The sequence below is a fragment of the Haemaphysalis longicornis genome, unplaced genomic scaffold, assembly GCF_048455015.1.
Source record: "Haemaphysalis longicornis isolate Haplotype H1 unplaced genomic scaffold, Haemaphysalis longicornis Haplotype H1 scaffold_1, whole genome shotgun sequence".
NCBI lineage: Eukaryota > Metazoa > Arthropoda > Arachnida > Ixodida > Ixodidae > Haemaphysalis > Haemaphysalis longicornis.
Genome location: NW_027526203.1, coordinates 64,318,188 through 64,336,993, shown reverse-complemented (window position 1 = coordinate 64,336,993; position 18,806 = coordinate 64,318,188). Strand labels below are relative to the sequence as shown.

Sequence of the window (18,806 nt, the reverse complement as noted above, 5' to 3'; positions counted from 1 at the left end):
GTGCCGGCTGCTAACTGGACAGCAACTAAGCTGGCCTTAGCTGGAACCAGCTATTCAGGTGCGGGTCCCAGCTGGGACCAGCTGCCAGCTGGAAGCCATCTAGGTGGTCCCAGCTGGGACCAGCTCAATTCTAGCTGGGACCAGCTGAAACCAGCTAGCACAGTTTCTCTTGGGCTAGCTCACTCTCCTGCCCTGGGAACAGGCACTGCTTGCAGGCGACCAAGCTTTTGTGGGGCCCTTCTTCTAGTTGTGCACACTACCTCCGTGTTGGCACATTCGGGCGGCTTTGAGTGTACATGGCCTTTGGCTTTCTGCATCGAGGCTTTCCCCACACCCACCAAGACAGAACTCGTGTGGCCAACCAACCGGAAGTCTCAAGCTGAGCTGTTCAGGAGCAAATTTTGACTCAAATCTTGCAGTGGGCAGACACAGACGGCAATTTGCAAGCACACAAAAACGTGGTCGGATAAAAACCTAATGAAATCTGGAAACTGCAGGGTGTTATTACTGGGAAATTCATGTGTAAATGCAAGGTCCTTCTCATGGTGATTAAAAGTGTCTGAAATTATTACATCGGCGGTGTCTGGGTAGTTGCAAAACTGGTTTCTTTAAAACAAGTTTAAGATCATCAATATATGAAAAACACATAGAAAAACCTCTTTGTCAGAAGTGAAATGCAAGCCCCGTTTGACACTGCCGAGAAAACTGGTGCCAAGCACGACCACCTTTCTGCATGCACGTGTGCTCGTCGGAACGAGCAGTTGTGGTGTCCAAGTAGAACTGTAGAATAGCGCCATAATACCATGTACAGGCATTGTGGAGGGCAGCGGAACGAGGACTGTTTTTACGGGCACGGTTCTACCACCCTGGATTTCATTGGGCACTGCTTGCAATGTTCAGTGGCCTTTTATCCCATCACGGGAGGCTTCTCCGCCGTATGGCAGCACTGACATCGAGGCACCCGGCCTGGAGAAGTGGAACGCGGTAAATTTAAATCGACTTGAGCAAAACTTTAGCGAGTTTACCTTGAGAGAAGCGCGATGGAATAGGAACAGCATGAGAGGTGAGCGGGAAAGCGAAGGGAGGCATTTACTTGGAAAATGTCGGCAAAGACTATCGTCTTTTGTCGACATTTGCAACGAAAGGAGCAGATACGCGGCCAATTTTTTGTTAAAGTTTAGCATGAAAGTTGCTCTACTACGCTGTGCCTTGCAAGGTTGTGCCACAATGGCCTTGGATGCCAGTGTAACGTCATGCCACGTGATCCGCCGCTGTGGTGCCACTTGACTAGGTGAGGGTTCAATGGCCGCTTTTGCCAGTGCTTGGTCACCATCCTCTGCCGTGAATGCCATGCCGGCTGGGCCGTCTGTGCATGTGTTTCAGTGCAAGTGACAGGCCGAGTCCAGTCATCCAGTAGCTTAACTTTTAGGAAACACTGTGTGCATAGTCTTTGCAAAACAAAGCGAAACAGACTTTTCGCTTGTGGTGACTAGGTTTACAAGGGTTAATACTGACTTTTAGTGAAAAATTTTGGTCTGTCTGTATGTCTGACCTTCAGTTCAGCCACCCGGCCACAAGTTAAAAAATACTTTGAGAGGTTTATACTACAGGTTTTCCCACTCAGTTTAATCCAATCGCCGTACAGTTTAATACAGGTGCCGGTGATTTTAATTTAAGCACCATCTAATTTAATCCAGATGCCATGTAATTTAATCCAGATGCCATGTAATTTAATCCAGATGCCAGCGATTTTAATCCATGCCAACCATTTTAATCCCTTTGCCAACTAAATAGCTGGATTGCTGAACATCCTTTTAATAGCTGGATTAATCCAGCTATCAAAAGGATATTTAGGAGTGTTTTGTGCGAAATGAGGTGCAGCTTTGCAGACTTTGATGGCATGCTGTGGTGAAAATGTGGTGTTCCTTGATCCCTTTTGTGCAAAATATCATATGCAAGGCGTGCATATCATATGCGTGCAGCTTAATGGACATTTACTAACACCGGTAGACAAGGAGAGTGGTCTCGTTTGATCCGTTGGTGCCGTGTGCTGATCGTCTGTGAGATCATCAGAAATATCATCTGCTTGTGTATTGTTACGGCAGCAGATTTACCAGCGTCTGTTACGTGAGCATACGACACTTCTGTCGCGAGCAGGCGATGTTTCTGACAATCTCGCAGGCAATATTATAATTTGAAAATAATGCTTAATGCTGCGGAAAAGCATTCATTAATTGAAAATCAGAATGCAAAGGGCACTTTAAGTAATGTTTTTATAAAGGAGCTTCTGAAGGCATCGTTACGCAAAGAGCAGATGATACTTCTGACATGTGTTATCAAAGGTGCTCTCGCAGACGATCAGCTCAAAGCACGCGGCATCAATGGTCCGCACATTTTAGTAAATATACATTTAGCTGTTCGCATAAAATATTTTGCTCATAATGGCTCAAGAAACACCACGTTTTCACCACACCACGCGCGACAAAGTCCACAAAGGTGTGCCTAATTTTGCACAAAACACTCCTGTTAAATTGGCTGGCGATTGGATTAAATTTAGGGAAAAAACCTGTAGTACAGTCTACGCCCATTACAACAGACCCTCTTAAACAAAAAAAAAACGTCCGCTGTATCCGAAGTATGCAGTATCCGAACAAGGGGGGAAGTGTGGGGGGGTTATGAGCGCAAAAGTGGGTAGGCACTGTAGACTGTAGACACTGTTCTTTATACACGCCTGCAGCACCTCTGTACAGTGTTCACGCGAGGGCAAAGAATCGTCTAAAGACCGTTTTTAAAGCTTAGCACCGGCACTTGGAAAAGGCCTAGCGCATGTGGTGAAGTTTGTAAAGACACATAAGCTGAGCAAATAAAGCAAGAATATAACTATGAGCAATTATTAACCAGCTATAAAACATCAGTCGTGGCCATCAGAATTAGCTAGGCTCTTTTAAATCCCTTCGTGACGAGGCAGAATTCCCCGAAACCGTTCATCAAACAAATCGGATCACTGCCTGACATTCCCCCAAGATAGCTGCCACATTTTTTTTATATTTTAGTCTGGTCATTGAAACAGCTGATATGAAATAATCTGTTGGACAGCTGTGAAATTGAAAGTTAGACCAGCTGGACTGCACACTGTTACCGGCAGATTGCACACAACGTATTGGAACCAACCCCCCCCCCCTACTTGAGGCAATTAGTTTTTTCACCAAACCGAATGGGAACGGTGCATGCGTAGGAATAATAAAGATTGAACTTCACTGAACCCGAGTTCTTTATTACATAAAAAAAATTGTGGTTGATCTCTCTGTCATAAGAATCGGTAAAACACAAAAGTAAAAGGTGCCTTCACAGGAGCAGTTGAATGTTAAAAGGAACCTCCTTCATGTGCGAAGGGTTCGCGAGCCTGACCTCGCCAGACGAAGGGACGCCAACACATAAGAAACACAAAATAACTGGTTTACTCCAGGACAACAAAGCCAAACATGACATGCACAGAAACAGCAACTTGAAACTTAGCGGTCATGGGAACAACGCCACAGCGGGGCCTTGCCTCAATTCACTCCCGTGCCCTGGTGCTGGCATCGAGACGCCAACTGTCGGCGCTCATTAGCATAATGGTGCGCTCCTTCACTTTGCCTGTCCAAGATGGCAGCACCATCTGAATGAGTCACAGGGAAGGACATAAGGCACGTTCGTAGAGCTGCTCACATCACTGCTCATAGCGCAGTCGGTAGAGCGCCACGTACCTCCCGTTGCAGTGAGAGGGCCTGGGCTCGAAACCGGGCGCCGCAGCGTCATTAGCACTTCTTTCTGGCGGATCACTTCCGTGATGGGTATGACGTGACGGAGGTCTTGGTGTAGCCGGGCATAAAACACTTCCCTGTTAAAAAAAAAAAAACTGACGAGGACAGACTCCACTCTGGGAAGACCACTTTTCATATTCGATAGCGCTGTTGTTCAATCTCACCGGAGTCGCGTTTATCAGCAGTGGCCTTGTTCTTGACAACACGTGGACTGTCTGCTTAGACAGGCCTGTACTTCTGGCGATGTCGGCCTGTTTTTCCCCATGTTCGACTGTGTTAGTTATGCTTAATTTATCCGACAGTGAAATCAGCTACCCTGCTGCTCATGCCGCTGGCCGCACAAAAAAAAAAGTCACTGGCGTGACTTGGCTGTGCCAACGACTCGGCTCCCAACAATGTTGCCAGACATAGCAGTTTTCTTGCCAAACTAAACAAAGAAAAGGCATATCAGGTGCCGGCCCCATGGAAGTCCGCTATAAACATTCAGTTGAAAAAATTTTCACCTAAATTTAGTCTGTTGTAGCTGATAGTCTGCTCTAGCCGGGTCCGTTATGAGTGGAGTGGACTCCATTTAAAATGCATGGGAACCAAACAAACCAACAGAAATCTGTTGTAACTGGAAGTCCGTTGTTGCTGGATCCGCTGTAACAAGCGTAGACCATATTGCGGAACCATCTCAAACCACTGAATCTGGTACAATACTTCATACTTGTCAGCATTGTTTAGCAAAAAAGAAAATGTTAGGCATCAGTGTTCTTTTAATTAAAAATACATGGTGTGGGCTAACGTACAAGATAGCAGAGGATCCCGGCTAGCTTCGCTAGAGAAAGTGCTATGCGCCGTACGCTAGCCCCTGTGGAATCCGAATACTCATGCACGGGTTCGGGAGCTCACACGCGGTAGAGACTCCGGCAATCCAAAGTGAGGCTTTATTGCCTGGCAGATACAAGGCATATACCAGACAACACGACTATCGCTTGCGGCGAGACAGTGGCTCCATTCGCTCGCTCAAGCCGCGGGACTCGCACCTCAATATTCGTCATCACAGTTGCGGGAGCGAGGGAGGCATCCCTTGCAACCGGTCAGGACAGAATCGAGTCCCGTGGAGCCAACGTTCTCGGTAATCGGGGCATTGGGAGTAGACACTGCTCAAACCAACCGACACCGGCCGCATCGCCTAGTCCACTCCCAGCGGAGCGCTTGTTCGTCCCGCAGGTTGTCTCCTGGCAGGGGGGGGGGAGGAGGAGGAGGAGGAGGAGGAGGAGGAGGAGGAGGAGGAGGAGGAGGGGGGAAAGGGTAGGAGAAGAGGGGGAGGAGGAGGTCTTCCCCTGGTCAGGGAGAGGGTGGCGCGAAGGAAGGCTACAAGCTGGTCCTCCATCCCCTGCGCCCTCGCGCATACGTTCATAGCGAGCCGGTTCGGCGCGTCGCATGGGGTCACGAAGAGGTCATGACCCACGTGACGCGCCGGCTCCCCAAAATGGCGGCTCCCAGCTCGCTAAAACATGTGCAGATGAGGCGTAGGGAAACAAGGGTCCCCACAATTGCTACTTGGTTTTTCGATAGCAAAGAAAAAAAGAGTGTTTTAACTAAAAATATAAAGAGGGCTAGTGCTTGACCTTGTGGTGGCATTCCAAGTCCAATTGTGGTTCTGGTAGTTTATCAGTTGTGTTTAAGGCCCATTAAGATACAGTAGGGAGGACAGTACAAGTGCCTGTGCTGCGTACAGTTTTCCGTGGCACCCTCAGTCCATTGGGCGCTGTGTACAGGAAATCTCTTCGGTATAGGTGTGCCCAGCTGCTGCTGCTGCTGCGGTACTGAGTAGTAGTTCCTGCAGTTTGATGCACTTTCCTCCAAGTATTGAGGGAAGACCTTTTCAATTGCAGGCTGTCACCGAGTCTCGCTTTTTCTGCCAAACCGTTGCACGTGTTCTACAGATGGGACATCATATTTTTGTGGTTTTTAAATGGTCAAGCTTTCTGTTTAGTTGGGAATTAGTGCAGAAAGTTGGGCAATTTGGTGTTGGGATAACGGGACATGCTTTATAGCGCAAAAAAGACGGGAACTTAGAGAAGAATACGGACGTTTGTCCCGTCATATTCTTCTCTATTGTGGAGTGTTTGTCCCGTCCGTATTCCTGTCGTATTCTTCTCTAATACGGAGCATTTGTCGTGTCCGTATTCTTCTCTATGTTCCCGTCTTTTTTGCACTAGGAAACGTCCTAGTTGGGAAACTTGCTTTCGCATGGTAGCAACTGTTTCCGAAGGTAAGAGGGCTTGAAAGTAGTTTGCCTCTTCAAGCGGCTGGTGCGCTCATCGCAGGTGTCGGGGGATGCGACAGAGGAGCAGGTGCTGGTGGCAGCGCAAATGTACCAGGCACGGCCGGCCCTGCTGCAGCGTGTGCTCAACGACCTGTTCCACGTGTTCCGCTACGAAGCCTGCACGCACGCTCGGCTCGCCCTCGACGTTGTGCTTGCCGCCATGGCCCGCCACCCCTGCCACAAGCACATCCAGATCGCCGGCAGGTAACTGCCAAGGAAATCCCATCGTTATGGCCGATAATTGTTATAAGTGGGTTGCGCAAAAAAAAAAAAAGGAAAGACAAAAGAGAGATCAAAACCTTTTATTCGCATGCAAGCAAAGTCATAGTACTACTTAGTGGTCAGCTTTGTTTGCTGCACACGAAGCTGGTGCACATCTTTTTCAAGAGCATCTACAGCTGAACCTCGTTATAAGAGACACTGATGTAAGAGACAAATGGGTATAAGAGACACTATTCACCCACATGGTTGGCTGCCCTATCTTTCCCATTAAATCGACCTCTTTTATAACAGACATTGGATGTAGAAGATTGGTTATAAGGGACAAGTCATCCTTGAAGTTTAATCAATAATCTCGCTTCTAACAGACATTCTAACTTCAGATGCAGTGCCACCAGTCACTAATTGCAGTTGCTTCCATTGTGGAAACACAGGTGGACGACAGGCAGGTGCAGTCGCTATCTATTATAACTTCAGCAAACACAAAGTGGTTCAGTCAGCTATGAAATGACAATGAGAAGCCCTGCCAATGGAAATGCAACTGACAGAAGTAGTTGAAGCTTACTGCCGTTCATTGTATGGAGCGCGATCACACATGCGGGCTCTCCTACTCGCGTAGCTCCCAATCAAGAAGCACTGCAGACATTGAGTCCTGCAAGCGTAATGAATAGCCTGAGCACACAGCGGAAGAAGCTCTGCGCTCTGGCTATTCATCAGGCTTGTGAACTCAACATCTACGATTCATCTTCCACAAACAAGGAAAGGAAAAAAAGCTTGCAGAATAGGTTGTAAAAAACAGTGTAAATACAGCCATGAAGCAAACAAAGTTTCATAAATTCTGGGACCAAACAATAATTAGAATGAATCTTTTGAAACATGCTGTAGCATTCTTTTGAGCTTATTTTAGTTATACGGTGGCCACATTGAACTAGGGTCTGATAGTAAGTGAAAACATGGTACCCTGCTTATAAGAGACATCTCGTATAAGAGACAGAAACTGCTCCCCGGTACGTGTCTCTTATAAAGGGGTTCAACTGTATAAGTATTTCACCTATACTCTAGGACAACTTTCTGTGGCAATGCAGTCTAGGCTACAAAGCCGAACCATGCCATTTAACTGGGCCTCTGGAATCTCGTATAAGAGACAGAAACTGCTCCCCGGTACGTGTCTCTTATAAAGGGGTTCAACTGTATAAGTATTTCACCTATACTCTAGGACAACTTTCTGTGGCAATGCAGTCTAGGCTACAAAGCCGAACCATGCCATTTAACTGGGCCTCTGGAAATGGGTCAACAAAAAATAATTGGCTGGCTGTAACCCAACCTATTCGAAAATATATAGTTCTTACATTTTAGCTTCGAAGTGATAATGCCACTAAGTTACTAGCCAGAATATATGAAACAAAGAGCAATATTTTTTAGATTTTTGGATATATTTGGCTACGGCTGTCGCCCCTGGCGTCGCAATGGTTCTCTTCCATAGAAAACATGGCGTCCTCGTTGACGGCCTTCGGCAGCTCACCACTTCATTCTATGCATAGGATTTGTAGAAAGCTTGAGAAGCAAACGCTGTTGAAACAACGAAGCAAGTGGTTTGCGAAGTGTATGCCCAAGTGAGACTGATGCAACGGGGACTCTCCATCGTTTGCGCAATCCGTTCGGTTAGCCAGTGTGCCGTCGTAAGCAAGCGTGCGCGTAAGTGTGCATGTGTGCTGCTCTTTTGGTATGCTGCACCCGCGCTATGCGAGTACGCTGCACAGGTCGGTGGTGCTGTCCAGTTTTGAGCTCCAGAAGAGTTTAGAAATCGGTGCATGCCGTCAAAACTGCAGCGCTGACAAAATTCACTTCACTGCTGAACGATACAGAGGTGGACGGTATAGTCCACGATCGGTCCGAGTTCTCCGGTCAAAGCGCTGGCTTGTGTGTACAAACAAATGAAGGGGGGGGGGTAGAAGATGCCAATATGCTTGCATGCGGGGTGATTGTGGTTCAGCGCACTGGAAGGGTGCGCAAACGTGAAGGTGCAAAGTGTAAATTAAATATGGTATGCGAATTTCTCGGTCTGGCCCGCGTTTTTTCTCTTTCCAACCAGTGCTTCTCTCTTCTACCTGGTCAAGGGGGATGAAAGGCCTAACTTCAGCGTCAGCATCCGAAGGTGAGTGGTGAGAAGTGGGCCAATCTACATATGATTGCATCCCTAGAAATGTTCTTTTGAAATTTTACGCTGTGTAATTATTATAGAATTCATAGTTTTCTCAGCCAATCGCTATTCTTTATGCTCATTAATGACTCGCCCGTCAACATTTCATCGGGCATACAACTTTTTTCTGGTCACTGCATTATATAGATACAAATAATAGCTTTAATGACGACCTTGCCATACAAATAAATGATGTTAATTTACAGTGGAATCTCGATGATACGAATTTCGTGGGACCACGGAAAATATTCGTATCATTCTAAATTTGTATGACTCAACAAAGACAGAGAATTGAGCACCAAAAAAGAAAAAGCTTTTGTTTATTTCTTTTCTTACTTTCGTATGAAGAAGTCTGTGACGTTTTTCTGCTTTTTCTTAACCCCCATGCCCCCGAGCAGTCCTTTCTGGAGAATCATGGCTACATGCTTTCTTGGTTGCACGTTGGTCGAAGAATTGTTGTCTGCATTTAAAAGGGCCACAGATAGACTCCCACAGTCCGAAATTCTTCAGTTATCAATGAACGGACGAAAAGTTAACGTGAAGTTTCTTTCTGAGATCAAGCAAGAACTCTGCGATTCCAATGACGGCCGACAGATTCTCAAAGTTGGAAGCTGTGGCCTTCGTGTTGTGATCGGCGCGTTCAAGACCGGACATGCGACAACAAGGTGGAAACTTGTAGAATGCCTCCAGGCCATGTACAATTTGTTCAAATGCGTACCCACACGATGCGCTGAATACGGATGCATCACCAAGAGCGACATCTCAAAACGGGTGCGTAATTTCAAGGGCTTTTGGGGTTCTACCGTACCTAAAGGTGTACGTTGACTCTCGCATCGAAACAATAACACGCGACCGCCTAGCTCCAGTTACGGTGTAGTTGAAACAGCCATCCGTAATCCTCTGCTGCCTGCAAAGCTAACCTTTATGCTTAGTATCGCAGAGCAGCTGCAGCTATTCCTGGCTCAGTTCCAGACGGATTCGCTTTAATAAGATAGCATCAACCCCTTTAAAACGTGTGGAGATCACAAGTACGAGGGGAGAGCGAGATGTCGTAACACACCTTTCATAATGAAGGGTCAGTGGGCTTCAGGGCTGGTTTGGTTCTGGTTGTACAAATTTTGGGTGGGTACTCCTGACCCTCTGAAAGCCGGACTTCAGATGTTCAACGCAGAGGAGGCAGCAGAAAGCACATGGTGGGTGTGAGCAGTGCTCTGTTGCCCCTGCCTGCAGGAAAATCATCAAGTGCCTGCTGGACGCCATGGGGTACCACCGGAGCGACACCACGGTCAGTGCTGCTGCTCTTCGGCCAGCCTCAATGACACCAGGAGGGGGTGCCAGTGGTGGCGCATTTGCATCGACAGCCATTTACGCCAAGTTTTCCCCCTCCAGCAATTTGAGCATTTTGCATAGGCCAATCAGTGCTAAGTCATTGACGTCCCTGGTTGGGCGGCTTGCTTGCACCGCAGTGAAAGGCAGTGTGCCGCAAAGGACCAGGGCCAGTTGGTAATGGGTGAGAGTTGGAAGGGCATGACTACTCCCCTGATGTGCGCGTCATCCCTAGGGACTGATCAGTATACATGCAGTACCCTGCAGCCATCCAGGCAGCTGATGAACCTTTCTTTCGCCCTCTCTGCGGCCATCCTGCGCTAAAAGGAGCTAAGTTGGCTGATTACGTCTGCATGTGGCATTGTGTCTCGATTGTCCGTCGCGGGTGTTCTTAGTTTCTCCCAAGAGTCCCTGCAATGGAGGCGACATGATGTCTCCTTTGTGCAGATGCTGCGCAACGGCTGCCTGACCATGATCCACTTCAAAATTCCCCAAGATGTGGTGAGTGCCTCTTGTGGTCGCAAAAGTACTGGCCATCAGTGGGCATTTAAAGGGCTGGAGGCAGCTTGTTACTGCAGTGCTGCTGCTGCTTCTGCTTTGGTGGGGGCAGGTCCGAGCGACCCGCTCACTCGTGTCATTTGTGCGGGACCCCAGACACCCCACCTCTGTACGGTGGTCACTCTGCAAAGTGGGGGGCACTGTCTAGTGTGTGTTTTTAATAGCGAAGCTGTTCTTGGTCGAGGCTTTTATGGTATGAAATGGGGTAACTCGTTTGCAGTTATGTGGAGAGGACATAGCCCAGTGAGGGGGAGAGCAAGTGCCAAGCACACATGCAACAGGTTAAAAGAAGGCTTGAATTAGCCACTTATATATATAGGCAAAGCTTTTCTAAACTACTGAATCTGGTGGCAAATGGTAAATGTTTATACCCCGCCACAACGAAATTGACGGGACGTGCGAAAAATTTCGTTGAAGCGAAAATTCGTTAAGGCGAAATCTGCCCCAACACAGCACGGAAGGACAAGAAAAATAGCCCCGGATATTTCTGCATCATTGGCAGCATAATACAATGTTTAGAAAAAGGAGTGACACGCAATAACGTCATGTTTATTCAGATAACAGACATACCAGTGGTTATCTGTTTTTTACCTGCAAGCAAAGGGGGGGGTGAAGAACTGCAGGCGCAAAACGTATTGCTGGGCAACAAGGCGTGTCCACCAAGCTGATTACTTGCAGATAGTGGCTAGGCCATCCGAAGCTCCCCTCTCGCTTGTGGCAGGAACAGTGCCGTTATCTTATCCTCTCACAGGGCACGGCAGCTACTGACCTTGGCAGGCAAGACACGCGCACTTGCATTTAACCATAACCTCCTGTGTTTTTGCAATGCCAAACGCATCGCGCGCTTCCCAATGGGAGTGAGTGGTACGCCTGCAGTGCCCACATGTTGCGAGGTGGGGCCCCGAGCTGAACCGGTATCACGCAACCGTAACTAACTGCGAGTGGGTTGTTCCTGGTTTCCAAGGCAACTGATGTTTGAGATTGTCAAAGAAATGGCGCTCGCGCCAGCGCTAGACAGCTCAGCACCGCATTGGAGCATGTTTTGTCAACGTTGCCGCTCTCCACCACACGTCGCCCCAAGCTGAACTGGTCACATGATTGGAGCACTGGGCAGGCTACTGATTGGGGGGAGAGTGGCCAGAGTAGAAGGAGAAGGCTTGGTTGGCCAGTCCGGGCTGATGCGTTTGGCATTGTAAAAATACAGGAGGCGATGATTTAATGTGACCGCACGCTCGCAACTAAGATTGGAGGACTTCACTTCAAGACCAAACACTCAAACATGATTTTTGCTCTTGGCTATGAAGAATGATACAGTAAAACCTCGTTACAAGAGACACTTGGTTATAAGAGACACTTGAGGGAAAGCGGTTTGGTTGGCTTGCCTATGTTCGCCATGTTAGCGACATTGCATACAAGACACCTTGGTTACAAGAGACACGTTACCTGGGTCCCTTGAGTGTCTCTTGCAACGGGGTTTTACTGTAGAAGGAATAGGCAAGGACAGCTGCTCACAACGCGTACATGACGGCGCCGCGCCAGCAGCGGAGCACATTCGCGCGATTTCAACTGGATACAGATTGGCTGTAGCTCCGGCTTGGCGAATAGGTCCTGCGCCTCATGTAAAGATGGCCAGCCACATCATTATCACCAGCAAAAAATGGTGCCCGCCTATGAGTTTGTTTTGTTTTGGGTGGCGGTGTGCGCACGCGGCGCCCGTTTTCGGTGAAACAAAGTGTCCTGAACGTATAGAAAGTTACAGACAGCTGGCGTTATGCTTATTTTATTGTAAAACAAATGTGCAAACTCAGCCCCAATGGGCGTATATTTCATTGAAGCGAGAAAGCCAGTCAAATGGTTCGTTGTGGCGAGGACTTAGTTTCATTGACTTCTATGGCTAACTGATGGGGAATCGGAAATATTTCGTTGAAGCGAAAATTTCGTTGAAGCATAGTTGTTGTAGCATGGTTCGACTGTATTTGTCAAAGTTTTTGTGCGAAAAGAAACTATAGGGTCCATGCAGACAAAATGCAAGTTTGGTTCAATTGAAAGATTGCCTTGTTGGCTACGGCCGGCGAAAGCAAACGCAAGTTAGGCAGGGCTTATAAGTTTGCAGAACGAGCTATTTGTGCTTACATTTAATGCACATTCTTTTTATAGCAGTAAGAGTGGTGGGGTGAACAATGGAACCTATGAACGCGCACATGTAAACATCGAAACACCAGTGCGCACTGCGTGCACTATGCTGGTTATAGCTGCACAGCCGTCCAGCGCGATGAGCTTACACTGGCCAGCTGTCATAAGCGACATTGTCATCTGTGACTCGGTTTACGAGCGTAGCCAATGTTTCACGTAACAAATATTATCCAGGCACAAATGCGGTCGAAAACAAAGCGAGGACGAACAGTGGTTTCGAGCAGCGTGGGGACGCCATTTAGGAGGGCTGACAGAAAACAAGGCGTTCTGATGTTTGCTGCAGCCCTAGTCCGTGCGCTTACCGTATTTACACGATTGTAGGTCGACCCTTTTTTTCAAATTTGACAATCCAATGTTGGGGGGTCGACTTAGAATCGAAATCGAACCGTCTACTGCTAGTAACGGCAAGAGAAACGAGAAATCGGGGGTGCTATGAAGTGGGGACAGCTTTGCATCCTCGTTTCTGTGGTTATGGTCTAAAGTGTGTACCGCACGGGGCGTTTTCTGCTTGCGAAAATGCGCCGCGCTGTCGCTGCCGCGAATACCACCCGCATGCTGCGTGCTACGTGATCGGCGGCGGCAACATGGCGGGGTCACCTCCCGCGAAGAGGTGCACGTAGCTCCAGCGACCGCTTCTAACCGCTCTTTAAGATATCACTGAAGGCACAAACGAAGACGTTTGTGCAGGAAAGGAGCTGATGATGTGGTCGAAAACGACACTATAAAGCATCATCCGCGCCGCTAGGGAAAGCGCCAATCATATATCCGCCACTGCGGTAAGCCTAAACATCTCCGCCGGCACCAGCCGGCTGCCCCGAGCGCTTTCGTCATGAAGAGCGCGCCTTTTCATTAGGGCAAGTCGTCAGGCTCTTCCCACTGCCGCGCTCGTCACGCGTCATACCGAGGTAGAACGTAAAACGCTTAAAAGCAGTAGAAGCAAAAGTCGCCCGCGCAACGCCGATGCGCACGAATCGCGTGCAAAAACGCTCAAGAAGCGTTTTATTCGTCTCTAATAAACAAAATAAGTATTAGCGAATCCCTTGATTCAATGCGCGGCGCTAATGTAGCCCAAATCATATCACATTGTTCAGTACATTTCCGAAACCGATGGTTGCTCAAAAGTAAATCGCGTGCGGCCGCTTCTGTCAGCCGCCATGTTGTTTGTTTTGGTATCGCGCGGCAGTGGCCGCTGCCAATTGCTTCGATGGTTGTCATCTCACAGCGAATGTGTTCTTCCCGCTCAACCCACGCGCATGGTTATTCCTTGTGCTTAGAGAAAAGCTGTTCTTTTTTAACATCCACCGCGCATACCGCGAGTGCACGGCTCTTGTGGGAGCATCGATCATGGTAGAGCGTAGAGCCGCCGTGTGGATTGACGGAAGCGCTTCTCTTTGTGGTACAATTATCTAGGCAGCGCTCGCTTTTTTTTTTTGAGAGATGCAATTTTTTGGGGTCGACCTACATTCGAGTCGACTTACAATCGTGTAAATACGGTACGTTCCCTTCAGTACTTGGCCGAGGTCTGTGATCATAGACGTCACGAAATACATGATTCAGCGGGATAATCATAATTGGGCTTGAATTGTTTAATTTCTCAGTGAATAAAGCATTGTTTTGTGCTGGACAAGCGCTGAGGGCACTATAAAAGACCAAATCTTTTGAATAAAACAAACTTGTATTTTGTCAGCATGGCCCCTTTAAGCATATTTGAGGGAAGAACATCTGTACGCATGTGATATTTGCATTGTTCTGTTAATTAAAAATACATGGCTGGTTGTTTTTTTGCAATAGCAAATAACAAAGACGTCGTGAACAGACAAAGCACTCGCGGCGCCCCCTCATGCCAGTGTTCCAAGTTCAAAAGTAACAAAAGGTTCCAGTAGATGGTGTGAGCAGTGCAACGTGGCAAAAATGAAATGGCACGAACGGGAGTCGATCTGCTGGCTTTGAGAAGTTCAATGAAGCTTGGCCTTGTGATTAGAGAATGCCAGGCAGCTTTGCTGTTAACATCAGCATTGGCGGCGCTAAATCAGTCAAGCTGGGCTAATTTTTTCAATAGTGGCTTCATTTTGGGCTTGAAGGGGTCATAAAAGCGAAATACAAGTTTTTTTTTTTCCTAAAGATTTGCTGTTTTATAGCACCTGCAGTGTTTGTCTGGCAGCATATTATGCTTTATTCACTGAAAGACTGAACAATTTGAGCCGAAATTTTAATTCTCCTTGTGCATTGCATGTTTCGTGATGTCACGTGGGCAGGTACTTAAAAAAAAAGTTCGTAGGTTGACTGAAACTACTGCTGACAGCAAAACACCCCTTTTGTTACCGTCGGCCTGTCTAGATGGTGCAGCGATACTGCTCAAGGATCACTGTTTGCATTCAGCTTCTGACCAACCTGCTGTGTTTTTATTGCGGTTTGTAATAATTATTTCGTGAAACATTGGGCATGAATTGATGAACAGGCTCCCGTAAGGGGCAGTGTCGCTTATGTCAGGTGGCCAGGGCCGTGTCAGAGAAGCCCAACACACCCGACGGCTATGTTAAGCGGTGTTGGTGGGCACAGTGCCTCACTAACTGCTTCTATGTTTGCATGTTTGTTTGTAACTGCCATTGTTTATCCCACCACTTTTACTTCTATAAAAAATAATATGCTATAAATTTGCTCTAAATCCCAGTTTAATTTGCATGGGATGTTGTAGGCCTTAGCCAATCGTAACAAACTGCCCATAATATGTCATAAGTTCAAAGCGAGAAAGCAGCTTTGGAGTCGCATGCCCATTCTCTGTTTTCCTCATTTGAGGGAAGTTTGCGTCAAAAGTGGTGCCGGTGTTATTCTAACGAGGCAGTCTTTTGTATGAACCAAACTTGCGTTTTGTCTTCATGGCCCCTTTAAGTTGAAGAACAATGCCACCTAATGCTTTCCTACCCATGGGAAAAGCAGTGATTTTTGGTAGTCCAGCACTTTTTCTCGGTCACAAAAAATATGCAACTTATGTATAGTATAAAATTAGAGATGAGTATATTTCCTCTGCAGTAATAATTGTTTCAAACAAGCTTGAGTATTTATTTGAAAAGGAAAAAGAAGAAAGAAAAAAGCTGCAAGGAAATGCTTTGGCGTAAACACATGCACAAAAAAAGAGGAAACGCATCGGTGTTGCTCCACAAGGAAAAAACAAAAAAATTGAGATATACATTTTGTTCATATGCTATCATTGCAAAAGTCCTGCAAATATCGAACACCTAACTGTAAAATTTCTTGACTTACAAAAAAAAATGTTAGCAGTAGTGGGTTTCATGCCACTGTGCAAAGCAGTTCCTCGAAACGTAGGTTGGCCACACAGGCATTGCAAAAAACATTTTTTTTCTTGTGCTCCACTCTTTGTACTGTATCAAGGTTGTACTATATTAAGCAATGCTCAGTTGTCTGTGTTTGCACTGTGTGTTTGTTATTATTAGTTCTAGCGTCATTCGAATCATAGTAGCGTGTAGGTGGAGTACTTTGACAGGACAGTTTTTTATGTGAAAGGCATCTTCAATTCCCTCAAGCAGCGAGTTGCAATTTAGTCCAGCATATCTGGGAAATGCTGGCTACAGTTAGCTGTGGGGCCCCCTTTTTATGTAAACTGCCTCATGTTGAAGCCCAAAGTGGGAATAGCAGTGCAGTAAGAAGTGCAGTTATGGATGGTTCTTATGCTGGACAGCGAATATTGGCTTATTTTTAAGGTTCGAATAATAGCAATTTGCTACACGTAGGAGCTTTCTGATTATTATGTTATGGGGAAGGGTACACTGCTTAATGGTTTAGCCAACTTGGAATTTTTCAGAATGAATGAAAATAAACGAGTCATTTATGTTATTGTAGGTAAGGTGCACTGCAAAAGTACTGACCAACATGTTTAACCCTTTGAGGGTCGAATTTAAAAAAAAAAAACTTTCCCTGGTGGTCAAATTAGTTTATTGCAGATTTGGAATGTACAAAATGTCTAAAGTCAGGATTAAATGGTAAAAAATTATCAGGAACAGTATTTTTGGGTCAGCATCACTTAGAACTGAAAAATGTTCAATAGTATTTCAGAGTGTGGTATTCCTTGAAACACGAGTCTACGCACAGTGCCTTATCGCAGTCTGCACGCATAAAGCGCATGTCCGAAAATGAGCTGTCTTCTTCCGAAGAAAGACTGTCTTCCGATTCAGACTCGGTGAAAGGAGCAAACTCAGAGTCAGAAGAGTCATCGCGGTCGGTGTCATCAGAGCGGGCAGTTCGTTGGGCCATATCGCCGCTTTGCCGTGCATCTGAAGAACTCGAAGGCGACCCAGAAACGAGGAGAGCGAGAATAACTCATGCGCGCCCGTGATAAACAAGCTAATAGCAGCGCCAGTATAGATAGAAATCAACTTCAGCCGCCCCCGCAACGGAGTCTCCGATTAGGTTACTTCAGTTCGAAGCAAGGAGGGCAAGAATACCTAGTGAGCGTGGGTAATAAACAAGATAAGAGCAGCGCCAATATAGATCGAAATCAACTTCGCCGCCCCTGATAGCGAGCGCTGATTAAGTTTCGCGCGCCTCCGATGCGATCACGTGGCGAAACTGAAACCACGAAATGCGTTGACACGTACAGACGTCGTAACGCGCCGAAGCCAGAGAGTTCTGTTTTTCACCGCAAGAAGGTAGCGCAATCAAATTTCAAACACTTCTTGTGAGTCCCAGGATGTGGCAGCACCTCCCAGGGAGCATGCATCGTTAATATGGCGCGAAATTTCAAACGGATGCTCGAAATCGTACCCGTACGGCAAAGACCTTGCGGGACGGAAAACCGCCGCAGTACACGTACGGCAAAAACCCTCAAAGGGTTAAGGGCATACCTCGGCAAAGTTGGCGCGGCTCACTCAAACTCACTCACAATTTTTTTTTTCGAATCACCACTCACTCAAACTCAGACTCAATGCTGAGCAGCACATCTGCACTCACTCAAACTCAAACTCGCATTGAGCGCGAAACTCAGAACTCACTCGGACTCAGAACTCAAAATGGACTCAAACTCAAAATGTCTCAGAACTCAAAATGGACTCAAACTCAAAATGTACTCAGAACTCAAAATGGACTCAAACTCAAAGTGTACTCAGAACTCAAAATGGACTCAAACTCAGAATGTACTCATACTCAAAATGGACTCAAAACTCAAAATGGACTCAAAACTCAAAATGTACTCAAACTCAAAGTGAACTCAAAACTCAAAATGGACTCAAAACTCAAAATGTACTCAAAACTCAAAATGGACTCAGAACTCAAAATGGGCTGAGAACTCAAAATGAATTCAGAACTCAAATGGCCTCACAGAGATTGAGACAGTGAGAGAGTGAGAGTGAGAGTAAGAGTGTGAGAGTGAGATTGAGAGTAAGAGTGTGAGAGTGAGATTGAGAGTGAGTGTGTGAGAGTGAGAGTGAGAGTGTGACTGTGAGTTTGAGTGAGAGTGTGAGTGTGTGACTGAGAGTGTGAGTGTGGGTGAGTGAGAGTGAGAGTATGAGTGTGCCTGTGAGTGTGAGAGTGAGAGCGTGAGTGAGAGTGTGAGTGAGAGTGAGAGTGTGAGTGTACCTGTGAGTGAGAGTGTGAGAGTGAGAGTATGAATGTGCCTGCGAGTGAGAGTGTGAGTTGAGTGTGAATGAGAGTGAGAGTATGAGTGGGAGTGAGAGTAAGAGTAAGAGTGAGAATGTGAGAGTGAGAGCGTCAGTGAGAGTGAGAGTATGAGTGTGCCTGTGAGTGAGAGTGAGAGCGTGAGTGTGAGTGAGAGTGAGAGTGTGAGTGAGTGTGAGAGTGTGTGAGTGTGAATGTGTGAGGTTAAAACTAGGAAGCATTTTTTTAGTTCTGCCACGTGATTCCGCTTACCAAGACCATTAATTTGATACCCATCACATCCTAGCGGAATCAATTTCAATGTTAAACCAATCAATGACTAACCATGACTATCTCATGATATAGCCCTACCACATTTTTGTCCCACCTGATTTCCCTTATCGGAACCTTCAATTTTATGCCCCGGACACCCCGTGGTATCATTGTGAATTTTAACCTAATTTATGACCCATTTTCACTATGTCATGATAATAATCAGGAAGCACGTGATTACCCTCATGGAGACCTTTAATTTGATATGCCACACTGCCCTAGCGTCATGAACTTGAATTTTAACCGAATC

At 46.7% G+C, this 18,806-nt stretch overlaps 1 protein-coding gene across 2 annotated transcripts in view; it reads left to right on the top strand.

Moving 5' to 3' along the window:
• LOC144176736 (protein zer-1 homolog) overlaps positions 1-18,806 on the top strand; it is a 117,579-nt gene that overhangs the window by 47,075 nt on the left and 51,698 nt on the right. For both annotated transcript variants that reach the window (XM_077705227.1, XM_077705228.1), the window contains exons 7-10: positions 6,122-6,324; positions 8,432-8,494; positions 9,770-9,824; positions 10,313-10,366. In XM_077705227.1, coding sequence (XP_077561353.1) covers positions 6,122-6,324; positions 8,432-8,494; positions 9,770-9,824; positions 10,313-10,366 — 375 coding nt within the window. The remainder of the gene's footprint in view (positions 1-6,121; positions 6,325-8,431; positions 8,495-9,769; positions 9,825-10,312; positions 10,367-18,806) is intronic.